The sequence below is a fragment of the Cyprinus carpio genome, chromosome B17 (assembly GCF_018340385.1).
Source record: "Cyprinus carpio isolate SPL01 chromosome B17, ASM1834038v1, whole genome shotgun sequence".
Classification (NCBI taxonomy): domain Eukaryota; kingdom Metazoa; phylum Chordata; class Actinopteri; order Cypriniformes; family Cyprinidae; genus Cyprinus; species Cyprinus carpio.
This window is the reverse complement of record NC_056613.1, coordinates 9,890,619-9,911,614: the sequence shown is the minus strand read 5'-3', so window position 1 is coordinate 9,911,614 and position 20,996 is coordinate 9,890,619. Positions and strand designations below refer to the sequence as shown.

Sequence of the window (20,996 nt, the reverse complement as noted above, 5' to 3'; positions counted from 1 at the left end):
GTTTATATGTGAGACATAAATACAATAAGTTTTTAATGGGCAATATAGAATATATTATATACATGCTCAGTATTTATGGATGCTTAAGAGGAGAAATGCTGTTATGAAGTGGCCAAACAAAGAGTCTGAGGGGGTGTGTATATGTGTGTGTTTTTTGTTTTGTTTATGGTTTGTATCGTATCCTCGCGTTTGTATAAACTCTATCTGTGTATTTTAAAGATAAGGCTCGGGAGACGCGGTGGTCCTGTGGGCGGACAGGACTGGTCACGTGATCCCCTCACCAAGTTCCCACGCAAAACACTCCGCACACATCCTGATACGCGCAGAGAGTCCTGTGGCTCTAGATGGAAGAAACTGAGACTTGAGGGAAAATAGCATCGGATGCGTCTGATGTGCTGCTGTTAGTTATTCTGGCTGAAGCCGATTTACATAGTTAATATGTTTCCTGCTGCAGTTGTGGAATAAAATTTAAGCTGAGAACGAGAAAGGTGAGTTTTTATTTCTTTATGTGACTAGATTTGCATAGACGGACGCAAAATGATTAATAAAGTGCGACAGCAAAGCAAGACCTGAGCGACTTTTTTCAATTAGAGTATAAGTTATCTTTAAATGCATTAAAATAAGTCGGTTTTCATCTTTATGGATATGAAGTTAGTACTCGGCTTAAATTTGATGTTTAGTTATATAGTGCAGCAGCTACACAATATTAGTGCATCAAAATCTTTTGAAATACCTACCTAGACAGCATTTCGAGACATTAAATGCTTGCGCAGTTCTGTTGCAAACTGATTCGAAACGCGCATATGAAGGCCAAAAATTATGTGTGACGCCGAAAAAAGGCTCGCACCAATAATACATATACATTTAAATGTCTTCTAGGAAGGCAGCTCACTAAGTTTTGAGACACAGCAGATTTCTTAAACGCGCGCAGGCAGTGGTTGCGAAACTCGGGACGCGACTTTTTTTCTCTCTTTTTTTTTTTTTTGCGAAAAATTATTTGCCTGAGAAGGGACGGTTCCGTTACTTGATAGCTTGCTCTAATATGTTTAAATACATAACAGGCATGATTCAAAACAATTATACATGGTTTAGCGATACAAACTCATTTAAATTCAAACTAAATTAATTCAGGTTCAAAATAAAACCTTGTTGGGGTGATTTCGGGCTATTAGGGTGGAAAGAGGGGCATTTGAGGTGTGAATTGTTCTCTGTGGGGTGCGTGCTGATATGCATGAATTATATAGGATGTCAGCTGGAGAGCAGACATGGAGGTGTGTGAGAGAGTGTTTATTTGTATGTGTGTGTTTAGACTATTCATTTGTAATCTAATGTGCCCTGACCTTTTTGTATTCATGCAGCAATTGTGAACACAGCTTCAAGTGGATCAGAAAAACATTCTCTCTCTCTCTCTCTCTCTCTCTCTTTTGTCTCTCTCTTCTCCTGCAGCAATCTCTCTCTCTCACAGCTCTTCTCTCTGGATAAAAAAACATTCTCTATCTCTCTATCTCTCTCTCTCTCTGAAGCAGAAGGTTGTGTGTTGTGTTTATGTATGAGTGAGGTTGAGCGTGTTGAGATGAGTGCGGTTGATGAAGAGGGCGGTTTCCGCATCCGCCCCCCATCCAGTCTAAATGTGAAGAAGGTCTACAGCGAGAGCGCAGAAGAACTCCAGTCCCCCGAGGCTCTGAGGAGCAGCGCTATGTCACCTGACCTGAGGCAGGACTTCAACATGATGGAGCAGAGAAAGAGAGTCACACAGATTCTTCGGAGTCCAGTAAGACGTCACTCCCACACACTCGCACCAATGTGAGAATTCTCATGCTCTTTCTCTCTCTCCCTTCCTTTGCATTTTAAGAGAAGCCCACGCTTGTTTGATTGCATAACAACCAACAAGTGGAGATCCGTTGCCATTAGTAACCATGCACAAATCATCAGAAATACTGAGAGTGGGTGAATTGAATAAAGAACCCAAAGTGATTTCTGTGCATCATGTTTGAGGGCCGTAACTCTAGAGGCACATTTCTGATGCCTTAGATGAAGCTCAGTCTCTTATCTGATTTTAGCTTCATCTATTTTTAATATCCATATAATATGCAAAATTTGAGGCTGTATAATCAACAAAAATGCATGACGGTCATTAATGTCCTGGTTTTGGCCTATTACATTACACAGCTAAATCTTTCATCTTTTGCAGCCCTGAGGCTTTGAGGTGGAAGTTCATAGTTTCAACTCTAATTTGAATGATGTGATTTTTGTTTTTAAATCAACATCACTATTTTAAGTTTAAATTTATAACAATTTATATAAAGCATATGTCTTCTTATTCTGTAATTGGTCAGTGTGTTTATTTATACCATTTTCTTCATTAGTGGATTATACTAAATGGTTCTTCGGTGCAGCATATTTGTAACCTATGTTAAAGAAAAATATTCATGCTTGAGGCCATACAAGCTGCATGCTTTGTAATTATAAAAAGCATAAATTGATAGCATGTCTCACCGCAGGGCATGTCCACTTCTCTGAACTGTTTCACGGCAAAGACACATATGACTGGATATTTTGTTTACTGAACTTTTCTCTTAAAGCCTGTTTTGTTGTCAGTGATTATTTAATACCATGAAAGAATGAGCTATGAACAAATCAGAAATGTCCTATATTTGAGGTATATAAGTCTTACTTAAAATGAAGTACTTTTTTCTTATGCTCTCAGAGGCTGCATTTATTGCTCAAAAAACATTGTGAAATATTATTACTATTTAATATTAATAATTGGTTTCTATTTTAATGTGTTTTAAAATGTAATCTGAGCAACAAATCAACATAATAGAATAATTTCTGAAGAATTATGTGATTCTGAAATCTGGAGTAATGACTGCTGAAAATTCAAGCCTTACAGGAATAAATTGCATTTTTAAAACATATTAAAAGAAACATTTATTATTATCAAAGTCCCTTGTCTTTGTTATTATCTGTTGAAAACAGTGTAGTTTAATATTTCTGTGGAAACCATGATAGATTTTTCCAGGATTCTCTGATGAATAGAAAAAAAAAACATTGTAATATTTTAATCAATTGCAAAGTGCATTGTATTTTTTTACTGATATCAATGGTGCATTGATGGACAAATATCACTGACCCCAAACTTTTGAATGTAAGTGTAGATTAAATAAAGTGCATTGTTTTCTCAGATATAATTTTCTTGAAATTTTATTTAACCAACTGGTCTTTTTAGTGACTGCAAAAGTCAGTTTGTGTGTTCAATGAACAGAATATTAATTATATTGATTGTTATTTCTTTAAAATAAATGCCACTTGGTTTGATATTTTGTTAACTAATGCACTGACATACATGTGTTGATAACATGTTAAAATGTGTGTGTTTGTTGCAGGACTTTAAGGAGGAGCTAGAGTGTATGGTAAAGGAGCAGTGCTCCAAAGGCAGTAACTCTAGTGGTCTCCTCGGTCACATCGCACAACTGATCATCAGCAATACACTTAGCAACACTGGAGTATACAGTCCCAGCAGTGAGTGCACACACACTTTCATTGACTCTTTATACATTCCCATTGAAGATTATTTGCTGTTGCTATGGTCAACAGATGGCAAGCATGTAATTCTGTATGGTTATCAGAAGCTCAGATAAAGCCAGATATTTATTTTTGTTGTTTGGCTGTGTGTGTTTCCAGGTGCAGGATCAGTTAGTCCAGTGAATGATCTGTGTGGTGTGGAGTGGTTTAATTGTTCTAAAGTTGAGAGGCAGGGCCGCTGTAAACTCGCCTGCTTGTACCGGCTACTAGACCTATATGGACATACCCACTTCCCAAATACGTATATAACTGTGAGTACTCATATATGTTGCACACTTTGGCTTTTTTCCTTGCAGCACATGTTGTTTTTCAAATCCGACTTAGGACTGACTGTTCTCACTGTCATTTTGCATGTAATAAAATTAGATGTTTTTGTTCAAACAACACTGGTTACCATAGTTATGGCTTAAGAGTCAGAACAATGCAGAGAGACTAGAGAATAGCTGCCATTGTGGCAAGAATAGACAGAAAACTGTAAATTCTACTTCTGCTCTGATCTGTCATGACTCACAACTCACTAAACGACAAAAGCCAAAAGCCCTTTTAAAAAGAACTAATATATATATTTTTAGGGACTAATATGTAGACTTTAGATACTGATATGTACCTTTAAGGTATTAAGAAGCACCCTTTAGGTAAAAAGGTGTAGCTTTTGAAAAGGTCCACATCAGCAGAGCTGGGTAGATTACTTACAAATTGTAAGTAATTCCAAATAACATGACAAAAACTGTAGTTTGGAAAGCAATCCATTACATTACACATTTTAGGCAATATTATCATTCTACTTTTAGATTACTTTTGACCTAGTTTATCACATTGATTTAAATAGGATAATCCTGTACCATACTGATATAAAAATGCAAAGAAAAAAAAATCAATTTGTTGTTATTGACAAACATGAAGAGCATTAAACATTACATTATTTTAATTAATTAAATCATAAAAATGAAGACTATGACTGTATATAAGTGGTAGGCTATTTTAGAAAGGAAAATGTAAAATATCAAAAAGAAGAATTAGGGAGATTCAATACATTATGAATAATTTATTGCTATTGAGTGAATAATATGTAATCATGTAATCAATAAAAAGTAACTGTAGTCTGATTCTGAGTATTTCAGGTACTTCATTTTTGGAATATTATTACATAATCCAGTTACTACCCAGCTCTGCACCTCAGTGATAGCTTTGGCACTTTTTTCTGAGAGTGCGTGCTTCAATACATTCACTATTGATTTGCAAGTACAAATGAGTGAATTGAGACAGCTGTCCTCAAAAGTGCACTTTATCTAGGACGTCACACTTTGATGAAAAAACTTGAAATGTTATATACCATTCAGACTGAAATGCATTTTCAATATTGCATTTAAATATATACATGTAAATATGGTTTACATAGAGTTAGTAAAAATCAAATGTCATGTTTTTTTTTTTGCTGTTTTGAAGAAGAAAAAGGATCTTAACATAGTTTGGTCCTGATTTTAGCTAATTCTGGCCAAATGTCGACCACTTGAAAAAGGAAGAGGCCACCTTTACATGCTGTTTAACTGTGGATTTTTCTGAAATAGATTATGCCACAATACCAGACCAGCATGCAAGAAAGATATCAGAAAATGACATGGCAGTCTTTGTGAACGGTTGTTCAGAAAACACTGTAAAAATAATGGCAATGTATAGAGAACTTCTCTATATTCCAAGGAAATATGTATTATACATTATTTCACCATGTTGTATGTCTGATACCAACATTTATCATAATGTACTCTCTCTCTCTGTGTCTGTCTTTCTTTCGCTCTCTTTCACTCTTTCTCTGTTACTCTCTTCTCCAGCTGCGTATCAGTAAAGAGCAGGATCATATTCTTATTCTTCCTAAAGGACTGTCGTTCTTAGAGGCCACAGCAGCTAGTCTGGTACACACACCCACACACATCCTGAACATGAAGTTGGAAACCCTGACAACTGAATACAATTACACCATTATATGTGATATGTGGAAGAATATATGAAATAAGGCAATAAATAATGTTTATCATTTCCTTGTAATGTTTGGTTTTCCGGTGAAGGTAAATCTGATTGGTGAGGTGGTTGATCAGGGAGCCACTGCATTACCTGTGGATGTTTTGGGATTCAAACCACATTCTGCAGTGTATTCTGCCCGACCAGATGCCAAATGTGTTATTCATACATACACACCAACTACAGCTGCCGTGAGTAATAACACACACACACACACACACACACACAAGTGCGGCCCCCTTGAAAGTTTGCTGAGGCCCCCTAGTGGGCCCCAGACCCTTAAAAAACCATTGGCATAGACCCAGCATTCACCCTGCCTGTTAAAGTGTAACACACACATTGCAACTTCTTGTCTGTCCTGTAGGTCTCTTCTATGAAATGTGGCATCTTACCCATTTCCCATGAAGCTTTGCTGCTGGGGGAGGTGTCTTATTTTAGCTACCATGGTGATTTAGCCAACGAGCAGGAGAAGATGGAACTTCAGAAAGCTCTTGGTCCCACTGCCAAGGTGACAGTCTGTGAATTCTGCTACCCGTTGGCATGACAACCATTAGGAGTTCACTATATTACAGCATGGCAAAGCCTAAGCAGAGAAAAATAGCAGATCCTCACCACTGCAAAGTTAAAATATGCTTTTTAGAATTTTTTGTTAATAGTTGTTGACTTTTGTTTTTATAGTTATAGTTGTTATAATATTGCTTAGTATTATATTTATAGAAATATTTTGTGCATTACTAAATGCTGGATTCGCAACACTGATATAATTCTGCTTGTTTTTAGGTTTTGGTCCTGAGGAATCAAGGTTTACTGGCATTTGGAGAGTCGATAGAGGAAGCTTTTCATTATCTTTATCATAGCCACCAAGCTTGTGAGATACAGGTACACACACACACACACATTTAAAACTGAAATACAGACACATGGGAATATATAAACTAATACAAATACATAAACTAAATGAAAAAGTAATATACGTACTGGAATAAACTAAATCTGGAAAACACAGAAAATGGAATGGATTGACAACCAAGCTGCAAATCATTATTATTATTATTAATTTTTAATCAAAGCTTGTAAAAAAATGAGCATGTCCGATTTTGCTTCCCCGTGACTTAGAAAAGGGATTTTATTATAATATTACCACCCCTTAATCTGCGAGTTTCCACTCATGGCGCAATCATTGTTTTTTCGCAAGCAACAACGGTATACCAGTTTTAACGCCATGGCGAAAGTTCAAGCAAAGCATGCTAACTGCCCTGTCTTTGACTGCGCTGAAGAGCACAGAACACTGTTTAGTGTCCCAGCCTCAGAGGAGACAAGAGAGAAATGGATTTATTGATTTATTTACTTTATATTAAATACGCAGATCTAATATAAACATGCAGTTTCTTTCCCAGCTGTTTACCTTCACAGACATAACTGACGGTTTTAGTAACTCACATGTGTTTTTAACATAAACTTGTGCGTATTTGACAGTTTAAGTGCAATAAGACATGAAAGATTTTTGTGTAGTAACGTTACTCACATGCCGTGTGACAGTCGCTTTCCGTGTGTGGGCTTCGGATGTGTGCACTCAGAAAACCATATATATCAGAAGTTTAAAACAATATGGTTTAAAACACATTATTTCAGCACAATAGACATGATAATCAAAACCAATGTTTTTTGGCAGAATATCTGATTTATAATCTGTAAAGGCACAGCCTCATTCTGGAAAATGGGGCGGGGAGCAGCAGCTCATTTGCATTTAAAGAGACATGCACAATGAAACTTCACAGACACATTCTGAGGATACCTGAGAGTCTTATTTTGAGTCTTTTTTAAATGTTGTTAATAGGTGTATTTTAAACTCTGCCAGTAGATTCATAGAGCAGTTGAACTGTCATCCAATATCATCTCTGTCTTTCTGTCTTTGTTTCTCTTCAGGTTAGTGCTCTGTTATGTGCAGGTGGTGTTGACAACCTATGCGTGTTAGACAGAACCAGTCTTAAAACTGCTCCTACGAAAAATCCCAGTGGACAAATACCAGACGGACAGATCAGATGGAGGGTTGGAGAGGCAGAATTCGAGTCGCTTATGAGGATGTTAGATAACCTAGTGAGTGGTCTGTGAGCTAATCTATACCAGAAGTGTTAGCAATGTTTAAATGTTGTCTTTTTGACTCCATTAAGCATGTATTATTAAATATTTAACAGTAAAAAACAATAGTGATAGCTAACATGACACCTTGTGTTTCAAGGTTACAGAACAGGTTACACTTACCGGCATCCCATAGTTAAAGAGAAACCTCGACACCACAATGATGTGGAGATCCCAGCGACAGTCACAGGGGTGGGACTAGAGGAAAAGGACGTCCTTCCACAGAGTCCGTTGCATCTCTCTGCACAGAAGCGGGACAGAGAGAGGATACGATGGCTGAACTCACCGAACTGCTACTTAAAGGTCAACGTACCTGAGGAGTCCCTCAACGGGACCTGCACCCCCCGGACCAAAACCATGGTATCCTTGCATATGATCATGTACAAACATATTTGCAAACAACATTGAGGGTTTCACATGGCTGTGAATCAGTATTATCTATACAGTAAATGCACTATAAAGTTAGGATTCAGTGTTGTTCAGTGTTTTCCTTTTGAACTTTTTTTATTTTTTGTGGGAAAATGAGCTTCTCTAGATCAGACCAGTAGAGTAGATATATGTATTTTTTCATCTTTCATGAACTTTTATTGTTAAAATATTATTTAAATATTCAAAATATAATAAATAAAAAATTGGTGGCATGCCAAACATTTTTACTATATTTTCACCTGTTTTATGTATGTTTAATATTCAATAATAATTCTTCAATTCATTATTTTTTTTCTTTTTTAGTGGATGAAGTCAGAAGAGTCAGGCAGCTGCAAAGACACCCCAATTAGGATCGAAGACCCCAACCAGTTTGTCCCACTTAATACTAACCCCAGTGAAGTACTGGAAAAAAGAAATAAGGTATTTTGACAGAGAGGAAGAAAATACAGACTGAACAGACTGTGTCCACAGATTGTGTTCTGTACACTAAAGCAATGCTTTGTTTGTGCTGGTTTAGATTCGGGAGCAGAACAGAGCAGATCTGATGACAGCTGGACCCAAGTCTCAGCTGCTGGCAGACATTGCTATTGACAAGCCTCCTGGACCAGTGCGTAACTACACCAATATATCCAACACGAACACGAGTACCAGTCAAACTCCCTTTAAAAGCATGCTTTATATCTTTTCTAGTGTAACAGTACTTTTGAAAGGTATGGTAAAAATGATGACACTCACATGAAATGTAACCTCAGTAACCTTCAGCAACCTAGAAAAAGCTGTTGTACTCTATGTAGGGTCTCATGTCATATGATTTTCACCATGAAATCACAACATGAGTCCCTACATAGAGTACAACAGCTAAATTCTACTCAGTTTTTGGTTTCCTTATCAGTCAATAAAAGGTAATTGTGACTTTATATTTTGCAATGTGACCTTATTTCATATTTTAAACTTAATCTCACAATTACCTTTTTGATTTTTTTACTCTGAGACAGAATTTTTTTTAGCATTAAGTCCGAAACCACTGTCGTAGCAAAACATAAAGAAAAATTACACAATTGTCAGTCAGTCCCTTTGCCATTATTATTTTTCAGGCCTTCATCTATGAGGATGAAGAGCAGACAGCTGCTCTACCACCCAACCCTTTTAACCAATCAGAGACAGAGTTACAGGAATACACACAAACTGTGGAGAATAAGAACAGCCAATCAGGTTTGTGCACACTCTCATACACAGGACACAGAATGTATCTACCAACTACCAAAGTTTTGTGGTCAGCTAGATTATTTTTTGAAAGAAATCAATACTTTTATTCAGCAAGGACACAGAAAAATTGAGCAAAAGTGTGAGGAAGAAGATTTTTACTTTAAATAAATGCCGTTTTTTTTTTTCATCAAAGAATCCTGAGAAAAATGCAGCAAAAATATTAAGCAGTACAGCTGTTTTCAACATTGCTAATGATAAGAAATGTTTCTTGAACAGCAAATTAGCATATGAGAATGATTTCTGTAAAAACCATGTGATGCTGAAGACTGGAGTAATGGAAATTTTAGCTTTGACATCGCAGGAATAAATTACATTTTAAAATTTATTAAAATATAAAACAGTATGACATTACTATTTTTTTTTCAGTATTTTTTATCAAATCAATGCATCCTTGGTGAGCATAAGAGACTTGTTCCATAAACATTAAAAATCTTCCCGACCTCAAACCTTTGAACAGTAGTGTATAGAATTATTTAGTTTGCTAGTCCATTCCATTTCCTGTAAGCTCCAGTGTATTTCTTGTTTGATCCAGTACATACTTTCCATCTCAGGGAGATGTTGCTGCTTCCCTTCCTTCAAAACCTCAGTTTAACCACTGTTTTTTATTTGACATACAAGCTCTTCAGTCAGAGGCAGATGAGGAATTCACAGATGGAGAAATGACTACATATGACGGCTCCACCGTGTCCCTGTCAATCTCGCCTCTCATGAGCCCTGAAAGAGGAGGTAAAGATTCTCTCATATAATCTCATATCATCACACTGGTATTTGATAACCAAATTAGTTGCAGTTTTATGGTTTTGGGCTGGACAACCTCATTCTGAAAGGTCTCTTCCTCTCGTTCTCAGACAGTCTTTCAGCTCTGCTGCAGAGCAGCGATGGTGATGACCTGATGCAGGATGATGACCTCACTCTACAGGTCACAGAGCTCAGCATCACTAAAGAGATGCAGGTCTCCATTACAACCACCGTCGCCAACAACATTTCAGTCACCAGCTCTTCTGAAAGTCAGCCAAAGTCACCAAAAAAGAAGAAAAAGAAGTTTCGTACTCCTTCCTTCCTGCGGATGACCAAAAAGAAAGAAAGAAGAGACAAGGAGAAAGGAAAAGACAAAGACAAGGAGAAAGAAGAAAAGGAGATAGAAGAAGAAAAGGAATGCAAGAAGGACTGAGTAAATGTTACTGTTAGAAAAGTGACTGTGCAGGGGCTTGTGGGTAATGTAGTTTCAGGAGGGTCAAATGTTAATATGCAATGGCAGACAGGGATATTAACATCAAAGCAATGACTTGTGTGATTGTGAAACATAATTTTTCAATACTTTTTGCTACAGCTATATAAACAACTAAATAGCCTAAGAATATCCTCCTACACTTTTATAAACTGTACATAAATGCACACAATATCAGCAGACTAAGTGAAAAATTCTAGTCCGTATTCACAGCCCTTAACACTGAACATGAGAAGTATCGGAAATCATTGTGTTTTGTAGATTGATGTTTTGTGCCAAATTTATCAGATGACACTAAATTGTATGAAAGACTGTGTGTAACTGAATTCCTGCGTATTAGGAATATTAAAGTATTAAAATAATTTTTAAATGGGAAACAGCCATTCAGTGTGATATGAAGCTTTGTTGATTTGCTTGGTTTAATAAATGGAAATGTGGTTGATAACAGATTGTTATTCTACTAGTAGTTTGATCGACTGATTATGTAATAAGCTATAACCATTATATGTTAATTACACTATCAAATACATGAATTTGAATTTTTTTGTAATTTGCTGTAATTGTTAATAGTGATGTTTTCTTGTTCTCACCAATGCGTTTTTGTCTTCCATGGTCAAATACTGCTTTTGTAATTTGCAGTCTCATAGTCGTGTGAAAATGTAACATTTCTGAAATAAAAGTGTGCTACAATTTATGAAGGAAATAATTTTATAATAATACAGATCTCAGATGGAAAACAATTTGAATAAAAAGAAAAGGCAAATAAATCACATTGTTATAGAAATGTCAACAAATCAACATTTATTTCTCTCAAATATGTAAATATACAAAACTGAAAAGCAAACGTAACAAATGGACTTATTAGACACAGAAGCATAGAGAGCAAAACAAAAAACTGCTTCATATGTTCAATGAAACCAGTCTTCCCGATCTCCACTATGTATGAGGGAAGCCACTGCTTTCCATTTACGTTTGTTCAACACATTATAAAAACTATAGAGCAGAGTTCCCATCCTCAGCAGCTCCTGCAGAGACTTGGTCCTGAGAGCATGAGGAAAAAACCTGTAAAACTAACCAGGAGCTGTGCTTCACTGAGGACTGATGTTTTATTAGTTACAACATCCAGAGACTTGTTCAGTACTGAACAGCTCCAACATCCACAGAACAAACACCCACTATTACTAGAAACAAAACAAGGAGGGAAATGGGTTACTATATTTATTTCATGTCCAATCAGATGTTTTTATGATTTCTAAGTGGGTTTCAGTTTGATGTTTGGTGATTAGAGATGGGAACAGACAGAACACAAGGGAGATCACTGGGGCATTAGGTGCCTGACATTATATTTTGAAGTGTCATTGTACTGGGTCATGGGTTTATCTGCGATACCACACGTGCCAACGCCAACTTTTCCATTCACACTCTCTGGAGATGCAAATATACTCCTCTTCACCTAGAGAAGATGATCATACAACACGAACATGACATGGCAGGGTTAAAAACAAAAAACACAGCAAGATTAGTCAGATTTTCTGTTTCTCTCATACACACCTGTCCTTTTTTATTCTTGGAATAGGCTTTATTGTTAAACTGCTGCCATTTGGATTTCTGATCTTCTCTCTCCTGCTCCAGCTCCTTCATGCGCTGCACCTTTTTCTGGGCCTTTTTCTTCTTATATTCCCTCTGCTCTGCCAGCAGCTCTTTCCTAAGAGAAAACACACAAAGGAAAAACATAAAAAAACGGAATTATCCAGACATATGCAAACACAACCACTTGAAGTGCATTAATGTCTATAGCACTGGCCTTTTATAAATAGTTAGTAAATCTCTCATTATGCTATGTTACCATTGGATTCAATGTTACCATCTTGGATTCAAACTTTCTGTCAACTTGATTTCTTTCAATTAGACCAGGTTATTACTTTTGGAACTGATTAATCTCATTAATCTAAGATTATGCACCTTAGTTAAGAGGGATTTTTTTTAAATATCAGTAAAAAAAAACTGAGGTGGATCAGCTCAGATCAATAAAGCCTACAAAAAAAAAAATCAGCTTCAAAAAGAAATACAAAACCTGTGCTATTGAAAGAAACCAAGTTAATAAAAACATTGAATACAATATTTCATAATAGCATACAAAGACTTTTTGTAAGCAGATCATTTTTGACCAGGGAAACCAAGTGTTAAAAGGTTGGGGGAAGAGAAATATCTATAATAAAAATTATTAATAACTTTAAAAAAAATTTAATTAAAAAAATCTTAATGCTTTGAAAGTTTTTACACACAGTGTGAGCAAATTCAGTCAACTTTAGTCCAGTGTGTTAAAATTAACAATAGTATTTTTATTAAAAACAGAACACACACACATTTACACATTTTTCTTTAAAAAAATAATAATAATTTTAAAAAAATTATTATATTCTGTAATATTAGTTTTTTAATTTTTTATATTTTTTTTTTTTTATAGTTTTATTTTTTTATTATTTTTATTTATCTTAAAAAGCAATACAGTTTTGGAGATCATTTGTCTTACCACAACCATCAAATAAATAATTAAATATTAAAAGTATTTCTTTACTAACTTCTCAATTTATTGTAGCAACTGTGCTTATTTACAGTTTTTAAATCATACAAAACATTATAAAGAATTGTGGAACTGTTCAGATTTTATATCAAAACTGATCTAAAAAAGTCATTTTAACATCCACTTACTTGGATTTGGGTTTTCCCCCATCCTCTTCTCTGCTCCTGCCTTCCTCCACTGGTTTGAGCACATGAAGCGGCATTACCTCTGCATTACCATAGCCAGCGAAGGTGACGGCTGCCGTGCCGTTCTCAGTGTCAATCTCTTCAATTTCTGCTTCATATACCCTGCCAATCACACAGCACTGTAAGCAGGTGAGTATGGATATACACACAAATCTCTCCTCCAAATGCAGCCTACCACAATCCCACCCAACACTCAATTAATGATATCAATATACCTCCCAGCACTGTGTGTCTGCGTGTGATACTCACTGTCCATCCTGGGTCCAGGTGGCCAAGCAATGGTCTCCAACCCTCCAGCTGCGAGACGGAGCGACTGCCTCTGAGCTTTTGGTGCTGGTTGCACCCTCCACCGGCTGTGATGTCAACAGGTCTTTTGTCAACTCAATCACCTCCTATAGTGACACATAACAGCAATGACTAGTTGAATATACTTACATAGAAAGGTACTTTTCTTCTTGTCAGAAGTTATCAGTCATCAGTCTATGTGACAAAAACTGGACCCTGAAAAACATGGCAGACCACTGAAAGTTTCAACAGTGCAAACTCATACAAAAGAACAAACACATTATAACAGTAAGTGCATAAAGATACATATAAACTTCACAATTCTTCTCTACTGTAGTAATGCCTCACAAAAAGCAGTGGATAACTGTGCCCCAAACCTGGAGGTCCTTCTGCAGTTTAAGCAGATCTTCATTGTCTGGATCTGTTGAGAGCGCCGCTTCCACCTGCTGCAGCTGAGCTTTATAATTGCTCAACTGCTTTGCCAACTCTTCAGACATCTGAAAAATAAATAAATACATTTTTCCAAGTAACAAGTAAAAGCAGGCCTAAAAAAAACACCAACCCTTTCTTTCTTCTATACATATATATATATATTTTTCCAAGTAAATAGTTATAATTTGGATTGAAAAAGAAAAAAATTCTTTATTTCTTTACAGTTCTCTAGATCAGGATTCCCAAATATTTTCGATCTGAATCCGACCTAAATTAAGTTTTTAAAATACTCCTTTAAACTTAAAGCACTGTTAACTTTTTAAAATATTAATGTTACAACATGTTGGGATGTGTACTTGTGAAATATACGTTACGTAGTAGAAAAAAAACATAAATATTTCACATTTAAACAACCATGTGCATTTAATTATTTGCTCATTTTCATTTTACATGGTTTCTTAATTAAATACAGCATTAGCAGCGAGTCTCACAAATCTTTGTTTCGATCAAAGTTAAACGCAGATCAGTGACAAGGCCTCGCGCTCGACAGAAGACATGTTTATATTTATAAACACGAGATAACCGGATCATCCTTTAACATGCGTCTTACCTTTCAATATTCCTAGTATAATATTTATATGAAAACCAGATCTATTATGGTGTTTAAGTATCCCTTGAACAACTGTATTTTCGTAAAAAGAATACCGTTCCTTTTACGTTTGTATCGTCTCTCACTATCGTCGTTTCGACCTTTTGTGACGCCGGATGTGACGCCACAGTCTCGCGTGATTAAAGTTGTCGCGGTGTTGCTGCTGCCGTTCAGAGAGAAAATAAAAATAAAATAAAAGTAGGCCTAATATTTTTTTTTTTTTTTTTTTTTTTTTTTTTTTACAAAATCTTATTGTGAAATCGTCAGACGATGGCATTCAAGACATTTTTTTACTAGTGATAGTTTATATATTAAGCCAGTATAATAAATAGTCTTAAAAATCTTTTGGAACATTTTATTGAAATTTTATACAAACCTATTTTAAAACAATATAACTTTCTATTTTTTTGGCATATATATATATAATATATATATATATATATATATATACACATTAGATAACACACACACACACCACACACACACACACACACACACACACACACACACACGCAAAGTAGGGACTTTATTTAAAGTGACAGTTTGTATTTTGACCATACAATACACGTTTTAATCCAACAAAAGCAATTCAAAGTTGCTGTGAATGTCTGTTTGCAAATGAAGACTAGAGATACACACTTTATTTTTTGTTTTGAAGTGTAGATTTACACACTTTTTCTTTCTTCTTTTTTTTTTTTTAGTTGGGGGATTTTTTTTTTTTTTTATTGGCGGAAGGCAACTACTTTTTGTGTTGCATTAATTTAATATATCCTTAAGACTTAACACATTCACCCCATATTTCTTTAACTCATCTTTTAAACTTATTCTTTGCATCTTATATTTAATGCAGTGACAAATAACATGCTCCACTAACTCATCTTCCGTTCCACAATCACACAAACCTGAAGGATGATTTTTCAATAAAAAGATTGTTTTATTTAGCCCAGTGTGACCTAACCTCATTCTAGATATTAGTTTGCTCTCTGGGAGTTCTTCCTATTGATTGCATTTTTCCTACTGCTTGTCTAATCTTATATAAATGACCCCCTTTACTTTCTTCATCCCATTGTTTCTGCCATGAGCTTGTTATATTAACCCGTATTATTGCTTTTGTAAGGTCCACGCACTTGACCCAAGGAAGGTATCCAGTGCTAGCTGAAAGTTTCTTGCGTGTTCGGTCTTTTCAGCTCACAAGGTTATTCAATTTAAATTAAATTCTAATCTGACTCCATTTTATTATTTAATCTGACTCCATTTTAATATGACCTCGAATTTAGGTTGAAAGGCAAATTGGTTGTTTGTCTGTCTCTAATTTGTTTTTTTTACATTTGATTATTATTGTTATGTCTTTTGATTATTCTTGTTAAGTGTTCATTCCAGCTACATAAGGCCCTGACCCTTTTGCTGCAATCCTTTAAATACAACACCAAGATAAAACATCTCCCAAATGGAGGCATTGTACAAACAATTAGAATATGCATTAAGACAGGTCCCAGACCTGGGTGGTTTACACCTCATTGGGAACAGATGGAAGACCCTGGGAAAGGGAACTTCCATTACAGTAAGCAAAATATCTCTTCACTCTTAGGATCTATATTATCTTTTAGTCTACTTTTGTAAGACTGAGACATTGAGACATTTCAAATGATACCAAACATGACTGTAAATATCACTTGCATATGTGAGAGAGGCGTTTCCTGCACCTCCACTCTGTGGATGAGAAGGAACTGATGCATATGTGAGAGAGGCGTTTCCTGCACCTCCACTCTGTGGATGAGAATGAACTGATGCATATGTGAGAGAGGCGTTTCCTGCACCTCCACTCTGTGGATGAGAATGAACTGATGCATATGTGAGAGAGGCGTTTCCATCTCGAAGATGCCTGTGTATGTTTGTAATGTCTGTTTCTCAGGAGAACAAAGTATCTGAGGCTCTTTCATCCTTACATTGCTTTAATTTCTGCTTTACTATAATTTATCTCCATAATTCTTGCTTTAAAGTTTGTTTTGCTAAAACATCTGGCATCTCATTGCCCACGATTCCCCTATTCGCTGGAATCCACATAAAACTAACTCTTATGTCTATAAGTTTTATTCTATACAGGCATTCATATATTTCATAGACAGTATCAGGTCTATTTTGAGATGATAAAGACTGCAAAGAAACCAATGCTGATAAGCTATCTGAGCATATTACTGCCATTTTAACCTTATTTTTCTACCCATTGTAGAGCCTTTAAAATAGCTAACAGCTCAACTGTAAATGCCGTTAAATTATCAGGAGTTCTTTCCCTAATACTTATTTCCAATTCTGGAATGACAAATGAACATCCAGTATTTCCACTCTTAGGATCCTTTGATCCATCAGTAAAAATTACAATAAAAGACTTATACATTGTGCCTAATCGTTCCTCTAAAATATCTGCCCAATTTCTTTCCCCTTTAAGTCTCTTTATTTCCTCTTGAATATATAAATCTAAAATCAATGGGGGAACAGTCAGGCTATATTTTAACTCTTGCAAACCCATTTTTTTGCCATTTTATTTGATGACCACACATAACATCCATCCTTTGCTTTCAAACTCTCCCAACACGGGTTAAGACCTTTCGAGACACACACTTCTTCAGGACACCTACATTAGAAACCACACTGACTTTACAAAAACAAACACACCTGCACTACAGATGTGTGTATTTAATATACATAACGTTTCATACATACCAACCGCACCATGAAACCAACACTAAATATTTAAATAATCAACAAATCATTATGTACTCTTTTTCCTTTCCCTTCTCATTATTATTTTATCAGACTTTTTTTAAATTACCACGCTAATAAAGCCACTTGAACCTTGAGAGGGAGAGAGTACATCAACATCAAGTGCTTCGTGTTCGCGCCTGAGTTCTACAGACCTACGTAGGTTGAGATGATTGGTCTACGGACTGACCAATAAGAGCTCGGTGTCTGTCTGTAAACAAAAGATTTCGTCAGTGTTTTCTAGGAGCGCGATACTGTCCCGTATGTTTCTCAGGTCGCGCAACCTTTAGTTTTTTTTGTCTTTTGTTCACAAACAAACTAATTTTAGGACACACTACATTTTAAAACGTATTTGAAATTCTAAGGAACAGCGATGTCAGCGCAAAAACTTATAACTCAGGAAGAAAGTCTGCATGGTAAGTTACTAAAATCTGTTTTGTTCGATTAAATAACGTACCTCAATCGACAACAAACGAAAACAATAAGAGCATTAATTGTAAAAATAAATTATTCACACCCTGTACACCCTGTTTTCTTTTTATAAATCTCTATAAAGCAGAACTTTGTGTTCAAATCTGCCAAGTCAGCAACTTGTTTGCTAAAACAAACACTTGTTCTGTTTTTGTTGGTCCAATTGTTTGTTGAAGGACAAGAGACCTTTACGGTGAACCCTTTTTGAACGGATTATATTGGAAATATTGACCCTATCACTACTTTTTGGTTCAGTTTCTATTACACTAAGTGTGGCAAAGTGTGTGGTTGTTTGTAAAGCTCTATCTGAAAGACCAAATCAAACATTCACCGCTTCTAAAAGTAGAAACTGCCTTCCATGATCATTTTTAAATATTCTGATGTGCCTTTCTCCACCAGACTCATGGGTAGAGCTCCACTTTGATTCATGCAGTGAACATAGTGAGGGCACATCAGCCCTGTCTGATATCACAGACCTGGAAAAAATGCTTCTGGAAGCACAACGAGAATCAAGCAGTAGTTCACGGACAAGTTCTCACTGTAGCAGGTGTGTATAAACCACTTCACGTGTACATGCAAGACTTTTACGAGGGAGTGTATGATCATTCTAATCACATTGGCTGTTGTGATTTTGTTTCCTCCCAGTCCTCGACGCGTCCAGACACCTCCACTCATCAGTGCAGCCTCCTTCAACACACATGCGATTGCAGAGGTAAAAAAAAAAAAAAAAATTAAAATATAAACACCCTTCCACAATATTCATAGGCATTAATAATGGGTTTAAATGTAAATTTACTCACCATCAGGCTTTCCAAGATGTGAATGAGTTTGTTTCTTCATTAGAACACATTTGAAAAAAAAAAAAGCATTTCTTCATGTGCTCATTGAATGGGTGCGATCAGAATCACAGTATCTCAAATAGCAAATAAAAACTTCTCAATAATCCACACAACTCCAGTCCATAACTTAGCGTCTTGTGAAGCAAAAAGCTGTGTGTTTGTAAGAAACATTGCTTCCTACTAAACTAAGAGTCCTCTATCCACAATATTGCTTTCTCCAGTGAAATGTTGCCTTGTCTGATCAGGAGAAATGTGCACATTTCAAGCACCATTTACAAGTGGAAAAAGTCTAAAACAAATATATCTTTGGATTTTGATGACAACAGAGGATGGCCTTTTTCACTGGAGGAAATGTTATTGTGGAATATGGACTTGTATTTTGAGCAGAAGCCAAAGAATGCCAAAGAAAGAGGCTTTGTTTCTTATAAACACGCAGCATTTCACTTTACACTGATAATTGATGGCTTGGAGTCATGTGGATTGTTTGTGGATAATTGTAAGGTTTTTATCAGCAGTTTGGTGAGCAAGTTATGTAATGCTAAATTTGTCTAAATCTCAACAAACTTGTCTACATCTTCTTCGATTACTAAAAGATCAGATTTTATTTTGAGGCTTTGCTCTTTCTGTTCCAGGGGGAAGTTGTAGCAGAAAGCAAACAGGAAGCTGAGGCTGTCGCAAGGATCTGTGATTGGTCCAGCCGACCAGAGAATGTACCACCAGTAGCATTTATTATTAAACAGCCAAAGCGGAACAGAATGTGCTGCAAAAACAAAGACAAAAATGACAAGGAAATTAACACAAACTTGCTGAAGTTACTGCTACCCTCCCTAGTTTTGACACACATTCTCATGCTTGGGTTGGGGTGAGACACTTTTTCACTTATAAAGTCTGACTATATGTTTGACACTCTTTTGTTCACAGTTTGACTATTTTTGATATCTCTCTGCAGGATCTGTATTGGACGACGCCTTTCCACTCAGTGCTCTGTTATCTGAGTCATAGCACATGAGTGTATGTGTGTGTGTGTGTATTGTGTGTGAATGCTGTGTGTCAGTGTCTCTAGAAAGAACCTGACAGCCTGGAACCCTTCAGTTTTCCTCCAGGAGAAATGCAGGACTATGTAAGAAGACACTGTGAAAATATGATGAGAGATGGAAACTCTCAGCATTATTTTTTCTCTGGTTCTCCTGTGGGGAATTTGGCACAGAATTAAAAAATATTAATCCAGTTCTGTATGGGTATCAGATTAGATTAACCAGGAAATATGCCTAATAAATGTAATCATTTTTTGCTTGGAACTAAAATGTTTGTTACATTAAATACTTGAGCTTGAAGATTATTTTACTGACCAGGTCACATTATAGTCCTTCAGCTGACCTGCTTTTTAAAAACATTTTAAATCATTACTCTTGAAAAATACAAATGTATGTTTGACACAAATTTCAGAGGCATATAAATACATAAATAAATTCTTTCATTTATTCTAATGTGACATGCTATGGAAAACTAATAAACCCTGCTGCCAAAATAGTGATCTTGAAATTCAAATTTCTTGAAATTTTTTGCATCCATCCAACCAAGAAAATATTTTACACTTTAGTGAGATTTTATGTGTTAATAATAATAAGCAAACAGTTTTTAGGTACAGGAATATTTTTTTTTAAACAGAACAGTAACCGATCTCTCCAGTCTCGAATTGTGTCTTGGTCTTTATGGTACAGCAGGTGGCGGTGTGGGACTTTCTGCTTGTTTTTTGGTTGGAGTTGGCGCTTTTTATAACTTTATTTAAAACGTACCAAACTAACAGAAGTAGAGTTATAGACATTTTCAGGCAATATGATTAAGGGCAGCATCGATTTTATCATAGGCAGCCAGTCTTTTATTTCTTCACAGAGAATAAACTACACCACACAATGGATAACTGTGTAGTCCTACATATATACAGCAGATCTGTCTCAAATACACGACTAAATGTGCCTAAAGAAGAAATTCTGCTTAATGATAAACGAACTCGTTTAAGACATATATTAATAATTAAATTACATGTACAGAATGAGCAGGCCTAATTGTGAAAGTACGGACTTAGAAATGGCCCTTTAGAGCTATCTACAGCAACATTTGATTAAAT

At 35.9% G+C, this 20,996-nt stretch overlaps 3 protein-coding genes across 4 annotated transcripts; 2 read left to right on the top strand and 1 right to left on the bottom strand.

The window, feature by feature from the left end:
- The first annotated feature begins 293 nt into the window (after positions 1–293).
- Positions 294–11,357, top strand: LOC109053706 (gamma-adducin-like). 2 transcript variants are annotated; one of them, XM_042742088.1, is made up of 15 exons: positions 294–488; positions 1,527–1,771; positions 3,387–3,522; positions 3,685–3,836; positions 5,415–5,494; positions 5,642–5,792; positions 5,966–6,109; positions 6,382–6,480; positions 7,528–7,698; positions 7,840–8,100; positions 8,473–8,589; positions 8,687–8,776; positions 9,264–9,381; positions 10,054–10,161; positions 10,284–11,357. In XM_042742088.1, exons 2-15 carry the CDS (start codon positions 1,550–1,552, stop codon positions 10,604–10,606), a joined length of 2,172 nt encoding a protein of 723 aa, XP_042598022.1. In that variant the 5' UTR covers positions 294–488; positions 1,527–1,549; the 3' UTR covers positions 10,607–11,357. The 2 variants fall into 2 exon arrangements, with proteins under 2 accessions (XP_042598022.1, XP_042598023.1); XM_042742089.1 differs by having other exon boundaries at positions 1,524–1,771.
- A 92-nt stretch (positions 11,358–11,449) lies between these two features.
- On the bottom strand, positions 11,450–14,930 carry LOC109053708 (survival of motor neuron-related-splicing factor 30). The gene is made up of 6 exons (XM_019071029.2): positions 14,760–14,930; positions 14,095–14,214; positions 13,682–13,824; positions 13,376–13,534; positions 12,215–12,368; positions 11,450–12,116 (listed from the first exon to the last, which is right to left on the bottom strand). Exons 2-6 carry the CDS (start codon positions 14,212–14,214, stop codon positions 11,979–11,981), a joined length of 714 nt encoding a protein of 237 aa, XP_018926574.1. The 5' UTR covers positions 14,760–14,930; the 3' UTR covers positions 11,450–11,978.
- Positions 14,931–17,756: 2,826 nt separating this feature from the next.
- bnip4 (BCL2 interacting protein 4) lies at positions 17,757–20,402 on the top strand. Its single transcript, XM_019071022.2, has 5 exons — positions 17,757–17,974; positions 18,429–18,576; positions 18,675–18,741; positions 19,501–19,730; positions 19,818–20,402. The coding sequence occupies exons 1-5, from the start codon at positions 17,932–17,934 to the stop codon at positions 19,861–19,863; spliced, it is 534 nt and encodes a 177-aa protein (XP_018926567.1). The 5' UTR covers positions 17,757–17,931; the 3' UTR covers positions 19,864–20,402.
- The last annotated feature ends 594 nt before the right edge of the window (positions 20,403–20,996 follow it).

Coding starts and splice junctions, on each gene's coding strand:
- LOC109053706 (XM_042742088.1), top strand. CDS start 1,550: ATGAGTGAGGTTGAGCGTGTTGAGATGAGTGCGGTTGATGAAGAGGGC. Junction 6,110..6,381: donor CTCTTGGTCCCACTGCCAAG/GTGACAGTCTGT, acceptor GCTTGTTTTTAG/GTTTTGGTCCTGAGGAATCA. Junction 9,382..10,053: donor GAATAAGAACAGCCAATCAG/GTTTGTGCACAC, acceptor TTGACATACAAG/CTCTTCAGTCAGAGGCAGAT.
- LOC109053708 (XM_019071029.2), bottom strand. CDS start 14,214: ATGTCTGAAGAGTTGGCAAAGCAGTTGAGCAATTATAAAGCTCAGCTG. Junction 12,369..13,375: donor GGGGGAAAACCCAAATCCAA/GTAAGTGGATGT, acceptor GTTTTCTCTTAG/GAAAGAGCTGCTGGCAGAGC. Junction 12,117..12,214: donor CCAAGAATAAAAAAGGACAG/GTGTGTATGAGA, acceptor CATCTTCTCTAG/GTGAAGAGGAGTATATTTGC.
- bnip4 (XM_019071022.2), top strand. CDS start 17,932: ATGTCAGCGCAAAAACTTATAACTCAGGAAGAAAGTCTGCATG. Junction 17,975..18,428: donor TCAGGAAGAAAGTCTGCATG/GTAAGTTACTAA, acceptor TTTCTCCACCAG/ACTCATGGGTAGAGCTCCAC. Junction 18,742..19,500: donor ACACACATGCGATTGCAGAG/GTAAAAAAAAAA, acceptor TTTCTGTTCCAG/GGGGAAGTTGTAGCAGAAAG.